This window comes from Mustela lutreola, chromosome 13, assembly GCF_030435805.1.
Source record: "Mustela lutreola isolate mMusLut2 chromosome 13, mMusLut2.pri, whole genome shotgun sequence".
Classification (NCBI taxonomy): domain Eukaryota; kingdom Metazoa; phylum Chordata; class Mammalia; order Carnivora; family Mustelidae; genus Mustela; species Mustela lutreola.
The window spans coordinates 21,436,176-21,453,459 of record NC_081302.1 but is presented as its reverse complement, the minus strand read 5'-3'; the positions used below and the strand labels follow the sequence as shown (position 1 = coordinate 21,453,459).

The 17,284-nt window shown below is 35.6% G+C and overlaps 1 protein-coding gene across 1 annotated transcript in view; it reads right to left on the bottom strand.

Annotated features, from left to right (window-relative positions):
- Window positions 1-224: 224 nt before the first annotated feature.
- LOC131813586 (uncharacterized) overlaps window positions 225-17,284 on the bottom strand; it is a 105,852-nt gene continuing 88,792 nt past the window's right edge. Inside the window, exon 3 of the mRNA XM_059143977.1 lies at window positions 225-297. Within this exon, the coding sequence (XP_058999960.1) occupies window positions 246-297 (52 nt within the window). The 3' untranslated portion in view covers window positions 225-245. The remainder of the gene's footprint in view (window positions 298-17,284) is intronic.

Here is a 17,284-nt window from a genome sequence, read left to right as displayed (position 1 = left end):
TAAACTAAGAACCATTCCCAACTTCTAGATGTTGCCACATTGCTTGGCTCCTAGTCCCCTTCTTTTCTCTCATAATTAGCAATAGCAGGTCTAGTCCTCACTCTGCATCTTCTGACTCACTCTTCCACTTTTCTCCTCCATGTTTAGGGACTCATATTTAGATTGGGCCTACCCAGGTACTGCAGGAAAATCTCCTTACCTCAATGTCCTCGGCCTTAGTCACCTCTTTACGTTCTTTTGCCATGTTAGATAACAGCTCTGGAGATCAGGGTTTGGACATCTTCAGCATTATTCCATCTACCAGGGAAACAGTAGGTAAGCTCCTTAACAAAAACATATATCTAAGCCAAATTTTAAAGAATAAGAAAGATTTCCCCAGAGGAAGAAAAATTTGTTTAGCAAGAAGATTTCAGAGAGCAGTTTTATGAGTCAGAAAAAAAAAAAAAAGAGAGAGAGAGAGAGAGAGAGAGAAATGGCAGTTTTGAAAAAACTTCTTCAGTTTAAGAAGTTAAGATGTCATGAAAGGCTGAAGGGGATTATCAGGAGAATAAAGTGTTGTCCTACCCAGTGACTGGTTGTTTCAGCTTTATTCTAAATGTAGTAGAAAACCATAAGAGCTTTTTAAGAAATAAAACAATATCCTGTGTTTATTTTATAAAAATTACTGACAGCAGCCTGAAAAGGAATTGCACGAAAAGGTCAAAACTGGACGAATAGAGGAAAAATAGGAAGATAATTCAATAAATGAGAGGAGAAACGGTATCAGCTTTATCAAAGGCAGTAACAGTGATGACCTTGAAGAGAGGATGGATTCTAACAATATCCAGGAAGTATAAGTAAGAGAACTTGACAATAAATTGGATGTGGGGGATAAAGTTAATGGGGGAGAAAGAATGATCTCAAGAATTTTAGCTCAGTCTAAAATTCTCAGACTCAAGAAGCTCAGTCTGGGAGATGAAAGTGTCAACTCATGTTCCTTTAAATGTATGCCTGAGGAATTGCGGTAAGTAAGCCTGGAAAGGCTGATTTAGTCTGTGATATACTGGGTTTGGCTGCCCTACATTGAAACTTCAGTGAGAATGAAGAGATTGAAAACAATTATATCTTTATAAGATGTTGCTCAGTCTTTATTAAATCTATACCGTATATGTTTATAAAAAATAAAAAATTAAAAAAAAAAATCTATACCGTTGCTTTTCCTCATTAACATCGTATCATTGGCCTATAATTCTAAATGGACATAAATTTAAATTGTTAATTGACACAGAAATTCAGTGCATTAAAAGTATAACAACCTTGAAGTTTAAAAGGGAAAGAGGATATATATCAAGGCATGATAATGTCTTTGGTGTCTATAAAGCCTTACACTGTAAGAAAGGTATATGTTTAATGGAAGGATTAGTTGGAAATCAGTTACAAAAAGATGTGTCTTCCAGCTTTATAACTTCTGAAAGTATTTTAATAGAATAAATACAATTTAGTCCATGAAAATTTTTCACAAACATCTTTACAAAATAATTCAGATGTTATATTCACTTCTGTTACTAATCTCTAATTAAAGTTACTAGGGTTCCTTGGAGGACCATTAATTTCATGGGTTTGGGTAGGAGAAACAAATAGGCTTGGCATGAACTCTCGTCACTATCTACATTTAAAATACATTCAAGGGGGGCACCTGGGTGGCTCAGTGGGGTAAGGCCTCTGCCTTCGGCTCAGGTCGTGATCCCAGCGTCCTAGGATGGAGCCCTGCATCGGGCTCTCTGCTCAGCGGGGAGCCTGCTTCCTTCTCTCTCTGCTTGCCTCTCTGCCTACCTATGATCTCTGTCAAATAAATAAATAAAATCTTTAAAAAAAAAATACATTCAAGGGATGCCTGCATGGCTCAGTGGGTTAAGCCTCTGCCTTTGGCTCAGGTCATGGTCTCAGGGTCCTGGGATTGAGCCCCGCATTGGGCTCTCTGCTTGGCTGGGAGCCTGCTTCCCCGACTCTCTCTGCCTGCCTCTCTGCCTAGTTGTGATATCTCTTTCTGTCAAATAAATAACATCTTTAAAAAAATAAAATAGAAAAAATAAAATACATTCAAGATGTGCTGAAGCCATATTAAAGGGTCTCTCAATGACCGCACTATAATAATTAGATAATTAAATATTAAAAATTATTATGGTAATTTGGATCATTTGAATTTATAAAAATCTATGAGTTCAAAAGACAAAATTAAGTACATACACAAGGGTAAAAGGATGACAAAATAGAATAGCTATAATTTTAAGTTACTTTCATATAGAGGGCATTTTATCCTAATAATTATGTACTTGATCATGAATCATATAAGCAAGTATATATATGTGTGTGTATGTGTGTATGTGTGTATATATATATGTGTGTATGTGCTTGTGTGTGTGTAACCATATAAGCAAGAATGTGTGTGTGTGTGTATATATATATATATGCTATATATTTATATACACACAAGCTTTTTAAAACAGTTAAAGTACAAACACTAAAATGTTCAGACAAAAATATGCTTAAATACTGAAAAATTGAAGCAAAAACAGGAATTAAAAGTGAGTCCAAATATTGATGATCACTAGTGATCATACCAAAAGACCAGTTATTAACAAGATCAGTCACTATTTCAAAAACATAACTTAGTCAAATGTTTCAAAGAATAAGGTCGTATAGACATGATCCTCTGGTCAAAAAAATAGAAAAAATTACTAAATTACTTTATAAATTTTGAAGAAATACTGTTAAGCTATATACAAGCTTCCAATTGTAAAAGAAAGACATAATATCCCATGATATAAAAAGTGAAGCTTCATTACATTAGAAAACAAAAGAGAGAGAGAAAGACTGGCAGGCAGACATACTCAGGATAATATGGAATGTTTTCATTTCAAACAATGTCCTTGGACCAAACACTCATATCTTAGGTACCCAGCAAGAGTCAACTCTCCAGCAATCATAAATTTATAACTTTGGTATGGTCTTCTTTTTATTATGCATTGAAAGAGAACTAGAGTAAATTTAACAATAATACACAGTATAGTAATTGAAACCCTAGGAATATGAGGAAATGGCCAATTGAGTGAAACGGTAAAAATAAGATGCAAATAAGTTTATGTTACAAACACCTTTAACTTTGAACTGTCTCCTTAATTCCATGAGGCTGTGCTCTGCTTAGAATCTGTTTCCCAACATTGAAGTTTGGGAAGGACCTCTAAGTCCTGCCTATGTTCTAATGTCCAAAAAGTGATGGTTGGGTAAGTCACATCTCAGTTACTCTATCAAATCTAATGACAGATTTTTCTACAATATAATTTTGCAAAATTATTTAGCAGCTTCAGTGTGGAGGCTGTGCCCTCTGAAAGCAGGCTTTGCACTTCTCCAACTGGTTTATGCTATAATCTAGTTTTGTTTCAGAACTTTTTGTAATAGAAGGGGTCTTGTAAAAATGGGTCTTTGAGTACAGTTTCATCCATGCATGAGACAAGGGCATGCATTTCAGGTTTTTATACAACAGAAAGCTTTTCCTTCGTTCCTTTAATTCTCCTTTCTCCACTTCTGCATACTTGGAGACAATTCGTCGTCACGGGTGTCCTCCCTTTCCACTTATCCATTCAGCAGAGGCACTAATTGACTTATTTCTAAACTACCTTTTCAAGGTTGTGTGTATAGCAAACTGCCTTGGAAGATATTTTCCTCCAGAGCAGATAACAGGTATGTTTACTGTCCACCATAAAAGATTTGAATTTCCAAAGAAAAATGCTCCTCTCCTGTAATTCAATCCATTGTGTGTGCAAAACTCACTTGGCTCTTTTTACATCAATCTTTAGAAATATGGGCTTATAAAACATGTGCAGGAAGACCTTGACACTCTGACTAAAGCTACTGGAATGGCTAATTAGTTTGTCTTTGTTCTAGGAGAGTCATATCTTCTGACAGCATCCAAGAAATAGTAAGAGACTAATGTTTAAACTTGCATATCTGGTAACATTTCAGACCTTTCCCAGTTCTTGACAGTTTGTGCAATAAGGATGGGACACTGACAGAGATATGGCTTTTAGGAAGAGGAAGGATGAGTCTTGGTGGCCTGGTTAACAGAACATGAGAGAATGAGGAAGCAGAATCAAAGGCAGCTGCTTCACTGGTACCATGGTTGTTGCTAACCATTCTCTGGGCAAGTGGACTTAGTCATCACTATGACAATCAGCCTTCGGTCCTCCTACGTAGGCAGGAATTTCTGAACCCTTTTAGGTAAAGGTTACAGGGACACCCACCTATACTAAGCATGAAAAGGTGAAATTTGTAACTGTTGTGTACAAAGCCAGGTGAATCACTGAAACTTCAAATAGTTGGCTTGTGAAGAAAATTTATGTATAATGCTTATGAAGGGATATCTGTATCACCTAAACAACTTCACAGCCCACCCTCCCCTGTAGCATGTCAAGCCAACCTTAGTCCATTTGGAGACAGAAATCATCTCAGAGATTTTGTAGTGGGTGCTGACTGATGTAAAGCTGCTCTTTGGTCCTACTGGGGAGATTTCTCTGAGAAAGAAAAATTCCCTTAGGGAAGAACAGATGACCCATTGACAAATGTTCTTGGTAAGGGCCTGTTCTCTGATGTGACCAATGGCAATCAAGCCATTAATCAAGTCTGCACCTCACAGACTGTCACTGTCAGTGCCAGACTGTCACTGGCTGGACCTATCATCGATATGATGTGAAAACATATTCACTGTAATGGAATGGGTATAAATAAAGGACTCTATTGTCCTCATGTGGAGTACATAAATCCATGCCAAATCAATGGCTCTTACAAGAATTTGACCCATTCTTATCCAGTGAGAGAGGCAAAATCATATGAGGCAATTGCCCAAGACTGCCGCCAGGAAATTAACTAAATCAAACTTTTGTCCCACTCTCAGGGTGAAGTTTTGCTACTGGAATGAAACTCAATGATTTTGTGCTAATGGAGGGAGAATAACAACCTCAGTCTGAGGGAAAGTAAGAAACTTTATAGATATAGATCTATATGATCTTAATAGGTAGATAGGGTATTTATTCTATCGCAATATGTCTCCGGTATCACAAAATCTCTGTATTCCAAAGTGTCCCCTGAAAGTCTTCCCCACAAAGAGAAATGTGTGTTGGGGCTCTCACAAACTGATGGTAGCTCCTTAAATTTAAATCACCAACAGAGCTGCCATTCTCTTCCAGGTGGCTCCAATCATAACTTAATAATCACCATTTCTGTTATCATTATCAAATCTTTACCAGAAAAAGCTAAGTATGTTCCCATCTCTTGCACCTTTCAGAAAAAATACTTGTATACACCTCCATATGTCTGCCCTACTCTCATTCACTTTCCATAGTTCAGTTACCCTTGACCAACAAAGATCGTATTTGGGAAGCTCCCAACAATTGTGAACAATAATTTTTTTTTCCTTTTTATCCAGGGGATACAAGATGGTGGTACAGTTAACTTCGACCCTTGACTGATGTAGGCTACAAGTAAGACACCAACGGTTGCATATATTTTAGATGGAAAATCCAGAAACCCAGGAGTCATCAACATCTCACTCCTCAGAATCCAAGTTCTAACAATTTAACTTTCTGACTTTAGTTCAGTCCCTCGTGTTTCCAAGTTTGATTTAGTGCGGTCACTACCTATCTGTCTTTCTTGCTTACAGTCTTGTTGCCTGAAGTCTAGACTCTGCTAAAATAAATAAATAAATAAATAAATAATCTTCCTAATATGAATAATCACATGATGTTCTACTTAATATTCATTAAGAGAGCAAACATCATTGAGAATAAAGGGCAAAATCCCTAGCATGGCCTGCAACATCCTTCATGACCTGGCACTGATCTTCTCATCCAGAATTGCTCCTCCTATTCCCAATACCTTCTCCCTATACTCAAGTACCAGTGTACCTGCACTTTGCACACATTTTTGCAGTTCCCTTATATATCATGCTTCCTCTTCTTCTTGCTTTCTTTCTGGTTGTCCTTTCTAGTCTTTCTTTCTGCTTTGGACTTTGTTCAGATCCTTGTATTCCCAATGTCTCATTTCATTTTTTACTTAAATTCTTCTCAGAAATTTGATCAGTTGCTCACTAATATGTTTACACAGCACCCATACAGGACTTTAATATACTTGCTATCACTCTATTTGGCATTACTCTACTTATGTGTCATATCTCCAAATACACATAAGCTCCTTCAATCTGAAGCTACCTCTACACCACTCTACAAATTCCAAACTCAATGTAAATACTCAATAAATGTTCTGTGAGATAACTGACAAATTATGGTATTCCACACTATTATTTCAATTATTAAAGTTTGTATGACGACACGGTCAATGGAAGAGAAATTGCAATCGAAATAGTTTTAAAGGGACACCTGGGTGGCCCAGTGGGTTAAGCCTCTGCCTTCAGCTCAGGTCATGATCTTGGGGTCCTGGGATCGAGTCCCACATCGGGCTCTCTGCTCAGCAGGGAGTCTGCTCCCTTTCTCTCTGCCTGCCTCTCTGCCTATTTGTGATCTCTCTCTGTCAAATAAATAAATAAAATCTTTTAAAAAATAAAATAGTTTTAAAATAGTCATTTTGGATGAAGGTAATTCAGTCTTTATCCTGCTGTATAACACATTAATTTAACATTTTTGCACAAAAAGTTACTTGTAAGAATATAGCCGTAGCTTCTCATGAACATATGGATAATGAATTCTTCTCTCACACACAATTAACAATTAGGTTTCCAGATTAGTTATTTGTCACATTGAAAAGAGCACAGATCTCAGATTAAGGGATGCTAAGCATATAAATGTTGGACAGATCTTCAGAAACTATTAGAGATTCAGTGGGTTGTCCTGGAAACATAAGGGCGATATAAAGTGAAAAGAGGAAGGAAACAAATGAGAGATATAAACACAGATGATTGGAAACTCTACTTTTCTATGTCACCTAGCTCTGCTCTGTGTTCTGGTACTTCATGGAAGCACCACAATTAAAACAATGGAGATACTTAGGTTGTTTTCATATTTTGGCTATTGTGAATAAAGCTACAATAAACACAGGAGTGCAGATATCTCTTTGAGGTCCTGATTTCTTTGGATATATACCTAGAAGTGGTATTATTGGATTGGATGAATGAATGGATAAGAAGATGTGGTTTGTGTATGTGTGTGTATGTATGTGTATATGTGTATGTGTGTATATATATATTTGTATATATAAGATCCAATTATATTACAATATAATATGAATTATAATAACAATACATGTATTTATATATGATATACAATAACAGATGAGAATCATGAGATAGAAATCTTGCCATTTGCAACAACATAGACATTATGCTAAATGATATAAGTCAGAAAAAGGAAGACATATACAGTATTCTATCACTTTTATGTAGAATCTAAAATAGCTGAACTTAAAGAAGCGTAGAATAGAATGGGGGTTAATAGGGGCTGGGGTGGAAAGATGGAAGAAATGGGGAGATGTTGGTTAAGGACTACAAACTTCCACTTGTAAGATAAAAAGTTCTGGGGATCCAGTGTACAGCAAGGTGGCTGTAGTTAAAACACTGCATTATACACATGGAAGTTGCTAAGGGAGTAAATCTTAAATGCTCTCACTATAAAAAAAGAAATGGCAATCATGTGATATGTTGGAGGTTTTCATTAATGCTACAATGGTAATCATTTCATAATATACATGTATCAAAGGAACACATTGCATACCTTAATCTTACACCACATTGTATGTCAATTATATCTCAATAAAGCTGGAAAACATGTAAAAACAAACAAAACCCCCAGAAAACCAAACCAAAACAAAATGTAATAGAGAATGGAAATACTGTAGTATTTTCTCTTCCTAACTGGGGAAGAAAATCAGTCTAATGAGGTGAATGGGTTGGAATTTGGGTAAGAGTTTGTAGGAAGACTGTAGAAATGGGAAAATTTTAAAAGCATGTCAAACTATATCATATACAGGTAAGAATAAAAATGTTTTCTTAGAATTTGAATTTACATATAACGTGATTTTAATCATTTAAATTAATGAATTCACATGCTATCACAATACCACAGAGCAGGCGTGCCTGGGTGGTTCAGTCAGTTAAGCATCTGACCCTTGATTTCAGCTCGGATCTCAATCTCAAGAGTTTTAAGATCGAGCCCTGTGCTGGTCTCCACACTGGGTATGGAGCCTGAGTGAGACATTCCCACCCAAAATAAAATAAAATAAGATACCACACATTAGTAATATTAATGGGATAGTTCTAGAAAAAAAAATACATCTCTAGGTGCAACTAGTAAAATTTCCTCTGTAAATGCAAAAGAAAATAGAAAGTATTTCCTTGTTTGTCCATTTCACTGACCTTTGTGATTCATTCCTTTGTTATGCTCTATTTTTTTTTTACATTAAAGCAGTAATTTTTATTTTTCTTCAATAATCTATGTAACAACCAGATGAAAATGAAGGCTTTTGCTGCAGTGAATTTCATAAAAGTAACAGTGAGCACGGTATATTTGAAGTTTTCACTATCATTGTTTTCTCTAATAATTCTCTTATAAGTATTGTAATTTTAAAATTATGCCAAGAAATATACTCAGTGGTAACAAACTATAAATTAGCCTTACTCTTTAGCAGTGGTTCTAGATTCTGTCACTATCAATGCTTATAAATTATAAAATGTCACTTTTAAATTCTAAGTTCCAACATTATTAGATTAAATTTCTCTTTTTAAAGGTTAATCCTGGTAAACATCTACCTAAAGTGCACCTTCAAAAAGGAAGCTTCTCTCTCTCTCCTCCGCTGCTGTCCTGTCTTCATTGTTTTATAAAATCACCCATTCTGAAAGAGCTAAATTCCCTTCCATATTTAAATTTCATCATTTTCTCTTTCATTTACTAGTGAAAGGATATAGGCACCTATGTCCTCCCCCCTCTACTGTCTAGAGTTTTCATCTCTGACTTCCTCAAAATCTTCCACTTGGTCATTTTTCTCAAAACGGCATAGAATTAAAGGATACTGAGTAACACATTACAGATGTGGATACACTGATATGCACCCCCCCCGCAAAAAAGAAAAAAACACCAGCACAAAATCAATACTGCAATAATGAATTTATTGCATAATACAGATACGTGAATAATTCTATATTTCTTTCTCTTACCTGTCATTCATTGATTCATTTGAAATATTTATCAAATGTTTATCATGCATCTGGCACTGAGCTAAATATTGTGATGTGTCCATGAGAATGGCAAAAGTGAGATGAACATTAATTATGACAGAGAATGTAGGTAAGTGAACAAGCAATAACAGCCCACAGAGAAGACAATCAGCTCAGGCATCAGGACTGAAAAAACCGAGTCCTAGATTATGTGGATCCGGTGGATAGATAACATAGTGCTAGAGGAAAGAGACTAGTACTTTTTTTATTTTTTTTGAAAGATTTTATTTATTTATTTGACAGACAGAGATCACAAGTAGTCAGAAAGGCAGGCAGAGAGAGAGAGGAGGAAGCAGGCTCTCTGTAGAGCAGAGAGCCTGATGCAGGGCTTGATCCCAGAACCGTGGGATCATGACCTAAGCCAAAGGCAGAGGCTTTAACCCACTGAGTCACCCAGGTGCCCCGAGACCAGTACTTTAACCAGAGAGATGTCTGAAAGTTTAAAAGTTTGGGGAAACAAGTAATCACAGATCAATTTTGTATGACTGGTTCAGAAACAGTGAGAAAAAGGGCAAGCCTCGCTAGGCTGCATTTATATAATAATGTATAGGCACCACTGAAGCATTTGGACTTCATCTTAAATTTACCGTGAATTCAGTTGGAGGTGGGTGATAATTTGTTTTGAAGAATTCACCTAGGTTGCTTTCAGAGAGATGACTGAACACTGTCCCTTATCCAAATTAGAATTATCAGTTGTCTGCATTATATACCCGAGAACAAGGCTTGTAGGAAGAAATAAACATCTGAGAATATAAAAGATGGAGTCAATCAGATTTAATGATTGATAATGAAAGATAGAGATATGAATGGCTATGCGCTATATGAATGGCTATACTGATCTCAGACAGTGGCAAATGAATTTATGGTGCTGCCAATCACTGGGAAAGAAAACTTAGATGAGGAGCTGTTTGCTAAGTAAAGTATTGCAGTTTAAAAAAAGATAGTTATTTGGTATTTAGATTTTTCAGATTTCAATTGACAATTTTGGCAACAGTATTAATCTTTTTAAAGATATCTTTGTAGCACCTCAGAATGGAGAATAAAAAAGCTCTAAAAGGCATGATATAAGTGGTAGAAAGATGTTAGGGAGATAGGTTGGCCTACATCGCAAATGAAATACAGATAATTTTGATTTTGCATGTGGTGTAGCATGTAAAAAAATATCAAGACAAAAGCACATCCAAAACTTCCAAGGGTAAATATTTAAGCCAGTTGTAATTTCAACAGAGTCAAGTTACTAAAATGCTGATTTTGTGTTAGCTCTAAGTACACACTTAATTCTTGGACACATCTTTGATCTATTGGTTTTAGTACTGAACACAGAGAAAATAAAAATTAGTGAAATAACAGCCTCTGCCTCATCCCAAAGAAGAAATAAAATAATGACAGTTTTATGCTTTCTACTGACATATGTAAGCAAATTCTATTTTTCCATTTGAAATAGCATACTCCTATTCTTAATGTTTTGTCTGTATATACTAAACATATTTCCATACCATAAACACATTTAATTGCTTGATAATTTTAAGAAAGGAGTAGCTACCTTTATATAAATAAACAAAAATTGCAAAATCTCCTAGTAAAATTATTATAGCCAAATCCAACAATCAAGAGGACACAATTAAAAATCAACTGTGGCAAGTGTAAATATTTTTTTGAAAATGTTCAAGTGCTAAATGCACTGACACAACGTAAGTTTTCCCATTGCTCTGCAGCAAGGAGATTAAAAATTCAATACTTAGATTCTAACTATCTATAGACAGGGCTCCTAAAGATGAGCATATTAAAGAAAAATGAGTGATTACTGAAACACACCTGTTGCTAAACCCTCATCCAGTTCAAAGGTACCTTACAAGTTATATGCTACTCTTTCATTTAAAATAGCTTCCTGCTTATATTCAATAATATAAAATTGTAGTACATACTGTATTCAACAATCCAGAAAGCTTGGGTTATTCTTTTTAAGAATCATCTCTTAAAAGTAATATTTCCTTCTTTGAATTTTTTTTCAGTAGTTTACATGGGGAAATTAGCCCATAGATTCGCATGTAACGAGGGAGGAGATATACCCAGAATAATGTGCAGAGTATATTTTTACGTTTCCAATTTAAGGCACATTCAAATGTTTCATTTACATGTTCATAGCACTTTTCTAAAATATTCACCTTGTAAAGCAGGTTTGCAGATAAGTGACACTCAAATTAACTGTATATAACAAACATTTCAGTTACTTCTTTGATATCTTGCATAATTAATTAATGTGCCATTTCACCATCATACTCGCAATTCTCAACTTTTTAAGACAGTAGAAGACCAGGATACTTTGAACTGATACAAAATTTGAGCTTTATAAGATCCATAGCAAGTAACATTTTCTCTCTTCCTACTGCCATGTATTTACCTTTCTACCTATCTATCCATCTATTAATCTATAAAAGAATCTATGAGATAGTCCCTAAGATCTGCCCCCTTCACCTGCAGTGTAAAAACCCTATGTGAGTGCTGTGAAGTGTGTAAACCTGGTGATTCACAGACCTGTACCCCTGGGGATAAAAATATATGTTTATAAAAAATAAAAAAATAAAAAAATAAAGAAAGAAAGAAAGAAAGAAAGAATTACTGGGAGGTAGCCATGCAGCAGACAAAGAAAACATCAGGTCCAAGTTCCAACATGAATATCTGTTCATCTGAAAAAAAAGATCATTTCAAAATGAAAACAAACAAACAAACAAAAAAACCCTATGTAATTCCAAATCCAGATGGCACCTGGTCTCCAACAGTTTAATAAATGCAGCTCTGGAAAGAAATGTTCTGACAGTTTCCAGAATGAGATTGAACCAAGGATCCTGAGCAAGAGGCATGGAAAAATGGAAGATCTCTAGCCATTCTGACATAGATTTCATGGCAGTTACTGTTTAAGAAAACAGTGACCCGGGCCTATATCTTTCTTTTCTCCTTAACTTATAAATTTCTAATTTTGCTATGCCTTAAGGAATTACCTAATCTTCAGATTTCCCTTAGTGTGTAACAACTGAATAAAAACTGTTACCTCTGTTTGACCACTTAAACTTAAGCTATTTTTTCCCTTGACAGGATCTACATAATTAATTCTTATACAGAGCAATTTTTTTTTTTTTTGGTATGGACAAAGAATATAAAGCTTGCAATTGGCAAGAATAGCTTCAAAATTTAGCTATACTAAATTACAGACAAATTTTCCTATGGTGCCATGATGTTGTTTTGAATTATGTCTGGGTTTCATAGTGTTCATAGGTCTTCAGTGAAGTCAGGATGGAAAGGTAACATTTCAGGGTTCCTAAGTCACTGAGATATAGAGACATTCTAGATGTCTCTATCACCTAGGTTTCCTCACAGCTACCCACCTGATGACTAGTCTCACCAAGGGCTTCTTATCTGTCAAGGAGGTGTCAGATTAAGTGCCTCGGTTTCACTACTAATACTTAGCTCACTTTATGGTAGTACATAGAATGGAAGCTCCATGATGGTAAGGTGTTTGTTTATTTCTGTGCTTAGTAAATACAACATTTAGCACACAAAGGAGATTGAGTACATGCCTATAGGAACACACACACACACACACACAAACACATTACATGCCCATATATAAATGTCCTTATTCTCCAGACTTCACTAGATGGTCATTTAGTATAAAATTATAAAGAACATAAGGTCTAAATTTCCTTCTATAGATGGGTCAAAAATATGTTTTTATAGACAATGAATCCTATTATTGTCTCATTGAGTGGAAGACTTAAAATAAACCAACTTAAAAAAATTGTACTCATTAAAGAAATAACTTTGTACATTAATATTTTTAAAAAATTGATCAGTTTCAAAAGGGATGGATTTTCTCTTAATAAATCTTAGTATTAAAGTCACTCCATTTTAGGAAGTTAGAAAACATTCTCTTGTACAATTTATGATAAACACATGAATGACCCAGTGAAACAATGTTAAAGAAATGTTTACATAAACATAGACATGGGCAAGCTAACACACACATACATATTAGCTCTAAGAAAGAGAGGAAAGGAAAGAGTCATGTGAAGAAGAGACATTATGTGGAAGGCCAAGTAGATAGGAATATATACCATGTTAGCCACAAGCTAGACTGACCGTTAAAAAGGCCATATTATAAATGGTTGCATTCTTTCTTTGGCACACCAAGAGTTTCCAGAGGTATTCTTGGAGATGGTGGGGGAAGTTTCAGAGATACTGTAGCAAGTGAAACAGGAGCCATAGTGATTATTTCAAGGAATAATCTATAGCTTTTAAAATCAGTATCTTACTTTTACATGACAAGTAAAATTTCACTCCAATGAAAGCAAGTAAGAAATTTAAAATGTCCCCAAGAAGGAAAAAAAGCCTACTTATAATAAAATTAGATTAGTGTCAGGCTGTTTATTACTAACACTTGATGATAGAGAAAAACTGGGAAATAGCTGAATTGTTACAGGGAAAATATCTTTAATCTGAAATTTTTATTTCCAGTAAAACTATCAGCTAGGAGTGAAAGCAAAACTAAAAACTGAAATTTTTTAATAGACTGCTTAAATATATTCTCCTTTACCTCCTACAAAGAATTATATACATTATTATATATTAATATATTTATACACTATATATTAATATATCATACATTAAATATTAACATGTAACTATGTAACATATGCTGTAAGTATATAATATATTAATAGTATATACTAATATTTCTAGTTTAGAAGAAAATATGGAAGTTACAAAACACTGAGAAAAACATGAAAAATAAGGTAATTCTCTAAAATAAATTATTAAAACTAGTTTATTAAAGTGAATGCATATTATTATATTTATATCTTGTTTTTGTTTTTTACCTAAGCAGCACTATATTTCACTAAAATAAATTAAAAAGGACAGGAATTCTAAAGACAGAACTGGTTGTAATTGTTTCATGGCCTTTATTCCCTATCAAATATAATACACAAACAATGTTTAAAACCCTCCTAATTGCATTGAACCTTCCAACAGAGAAAGCAGACACTGTAGTAATATGAATCTTTTAAGACCTAGTAGTTTGTGTTTGATATCTGAGCCTAAGTCTAATGAATCAACCAAATACTATCTTTTCCCCAAAAAAGGCACATCTTGATCCTTATAAATTAGTCCTCCTGACCTGAAATTGTGTCTTAAAGGGATTATCTACAAACGTATTATCTACACAACAACTTGTCTGGGAGCCTGGGTGGCTCAGTGGGTTAAAACTTCTGCCTTCGGCTCAGGTCATGATCCCAGGGTCCTAGGATCAAGCCCCACATCAGGCTCTCTGCTCGGCGGGGAGCCTGCTTCCCCCTCTCTCTCTCTGCCTCTCTGCCTACTTGTGATCTCTGTCTAATAAGTAAATACAATCTTTAAAAAACAAAAGCAACAACAACTTGTCTACCTAAAATTCAAAGGCATCCTTTCTCTTCAATTTGATAATGGAAACATTCCCAAAAAATGTGATTCTAAAATAAAAAATAGGTGTAATTTAAAATTAAGACATGTTTGCCAATTTCCCTCATTTCAGACCCACAGCTTCCTCACAGTAATGGGTACAAAAAATGTGGCTACTTCGCTAACACATAAATAACAAAATTTACATATTACATATTCTAGGGTTTTGAGACCAAAATCTTACCATTCCTTCATTTCCCCAAAGTCTTCTGAGAGGGAACCAAGCTACACTCTTCATATTTCACAGCAGGTTTGGGAACTCATCAGAGATTGTTTTAGGTTGATACTTGAAGAAATAAAGATTTAAGTGTATTATATAGTTCGAAATGGGACAATAGCTATGGTAAAAATACAAGTATCTTAAATGGTTAAGTTTGTTTCTGGAAGAACAGGAGTTCAAAGTGGAGGGAAGAATGACTTTTTACTTTTTCTTTCTCTTGCTTACTGTATGGATTTATTACCATATGCTTGTATTACTTTTATTATGTTTATTATGTGTCTTGGGGGGATTATATATCTTCCCAGCTTATCTTTATGGGCAAATATCTATTTTCCTTTTACAGTTTTAGAGTCATATTATACTCATGTAATCTTTTATTTTTCCCAAATAACATATTGAAAAAAATTTCTAAACCATCACATAGTCTTGTATAAATGATTTGTTCAGCTTGACCGAGGTATAATTGAAAAATAAAAATTATAATAATCACATTACACGACTTGATGTTTTGATGTCTGTGTGCATCATGAAATGGTCATCACAATCCACCTAATTAATATCCATCACCTCACAGTTGCCTTTCCCCCTTCTTTCCTTCCTTCCTCTCTCTCTCTCTCTCTTTTACTTTTCTTTCCCGCCTTCCCTCCCTCCCTTCCTTCCTTCCTGTGTGGTGAGAATACTTGAGATCTACTCTTAGCAAATTTCAAGAGTACAATACCAGATTGCTAACTATAGTCACCATGCTGCACATCAGATCTTCAGAACTTCCTCATCTGTATAACTGAAACTTAATGTTTATTACGACTACTTGTAATTTGCAGTATTTTCTACATTCACTGAGTATCCTTTATAACACTGTATTATATTGGATGTTAAAACTTGCCATCACTTGACAATCATTAACACTTGGTTTAAATACTTGTGTAAGTCTCACACGCACACACACACATACACAGTGTTCAAATAGGTAAACATTAAAGATAGGAGCTAGAGGGTGCCTGGGTGGCTCACTCAGTTAAGATCTATCTGCCTTCAGCTCAGGTCACATTCCCAGGGTCCTGGGATGGAGCCCCACATCAGGCTTTCTGCTCAGTGGAGAGTCTGCTTCTCTCTCTCTGCCCCTCCCCTTGACTTGTGTGTGTGCAATCTCTCGTTCACTCTATCTCCCTAAAAAATAAAAATAAAATCTTTTTTAAAAGGACAGGAGCAGGCACCTGGGGGGCTCAGTGGGTTAAGCCTCTGTCTTCAGCTCAGGTCATGATCTCGGGGTCTTGGGATCAAGTCCCGCATGGGGCTCTCTGCTCAGCAGGGAGCCTGCTTCCCCTCTCTCTCTGCTTGCTACTCTGACTACTTGTGGTCTCTCTCTGTCAAATAAATAAATAAAATATTTTTAAAAAAGAAAAAGGACAGGAGTTAGGTTTTCCTCCTATTGTAGAAGCAATCTGCAAATATAAAGGGGAGAAAACTCGTGTTTTAGATCAGAATTAGAAATGCCAGCATTAAGGGAATAAGCAAGTATGTATTCATATAGATGTAAAACTGCATGTATGCACAAGTGTTTTTTGGTACACACTTATGCATCTGTTCACATTTGTATTCTCTAGTAAGTATACAGACAAAGTCTGGGAGCAGTGACAACATGAAAACCAAAACATATTCAGTACTCAGCTATTCCGTGCCCTCTGCACTTATGTCTCTTCCCCTGCATGGGCAACCTACATACTGTATTCGGATTTCAATACAATGTGTTGGCCACTTCCTGCAAGGATTCCGTTTGTAATCTGGTTGGACTTGAGCACTCCACCTAAATGGCCCCTCACAGAACCTCCATATTATCCTGCTCAATTTCTAATACCCTATACCAGATTGTACCTCCTCCATGTGTAGGCTCCACTCAGACTCTGAATTCCGCTGTTGGCTGCAAGTACCTTCTGGAACCCAGCATTGCCTATGGCAATCTGCACTGTGCTACGTCTCCTCTTGTCCCTGCCTTCTACTAAGCTGCCTAGGTTTGTGAAGCCCTACCTGATCCATTCCTTACAGAAACACTCCTTACCTTGCTTTGGCCCTGCTATGTTGTCCCAAGGCCTTATACTGCTCAGATGCCTTTCTCACAGTAGTTGAGCTCTATATCCCATACTAAATCTGTCCCCACAGCATCTTACTGCATTCTCTCCCACTCTTCTGGTACCTCCTCTGGAACACTGCCTCCCCCATCTCCAACTTAGATGCCTACTTTGTTCTTAGATAAAAATAACTGAAGGGAAGAAGTGAAGGAAAGATAAAGTGGTTTTGAAAGAGAAAAATCACAAGGA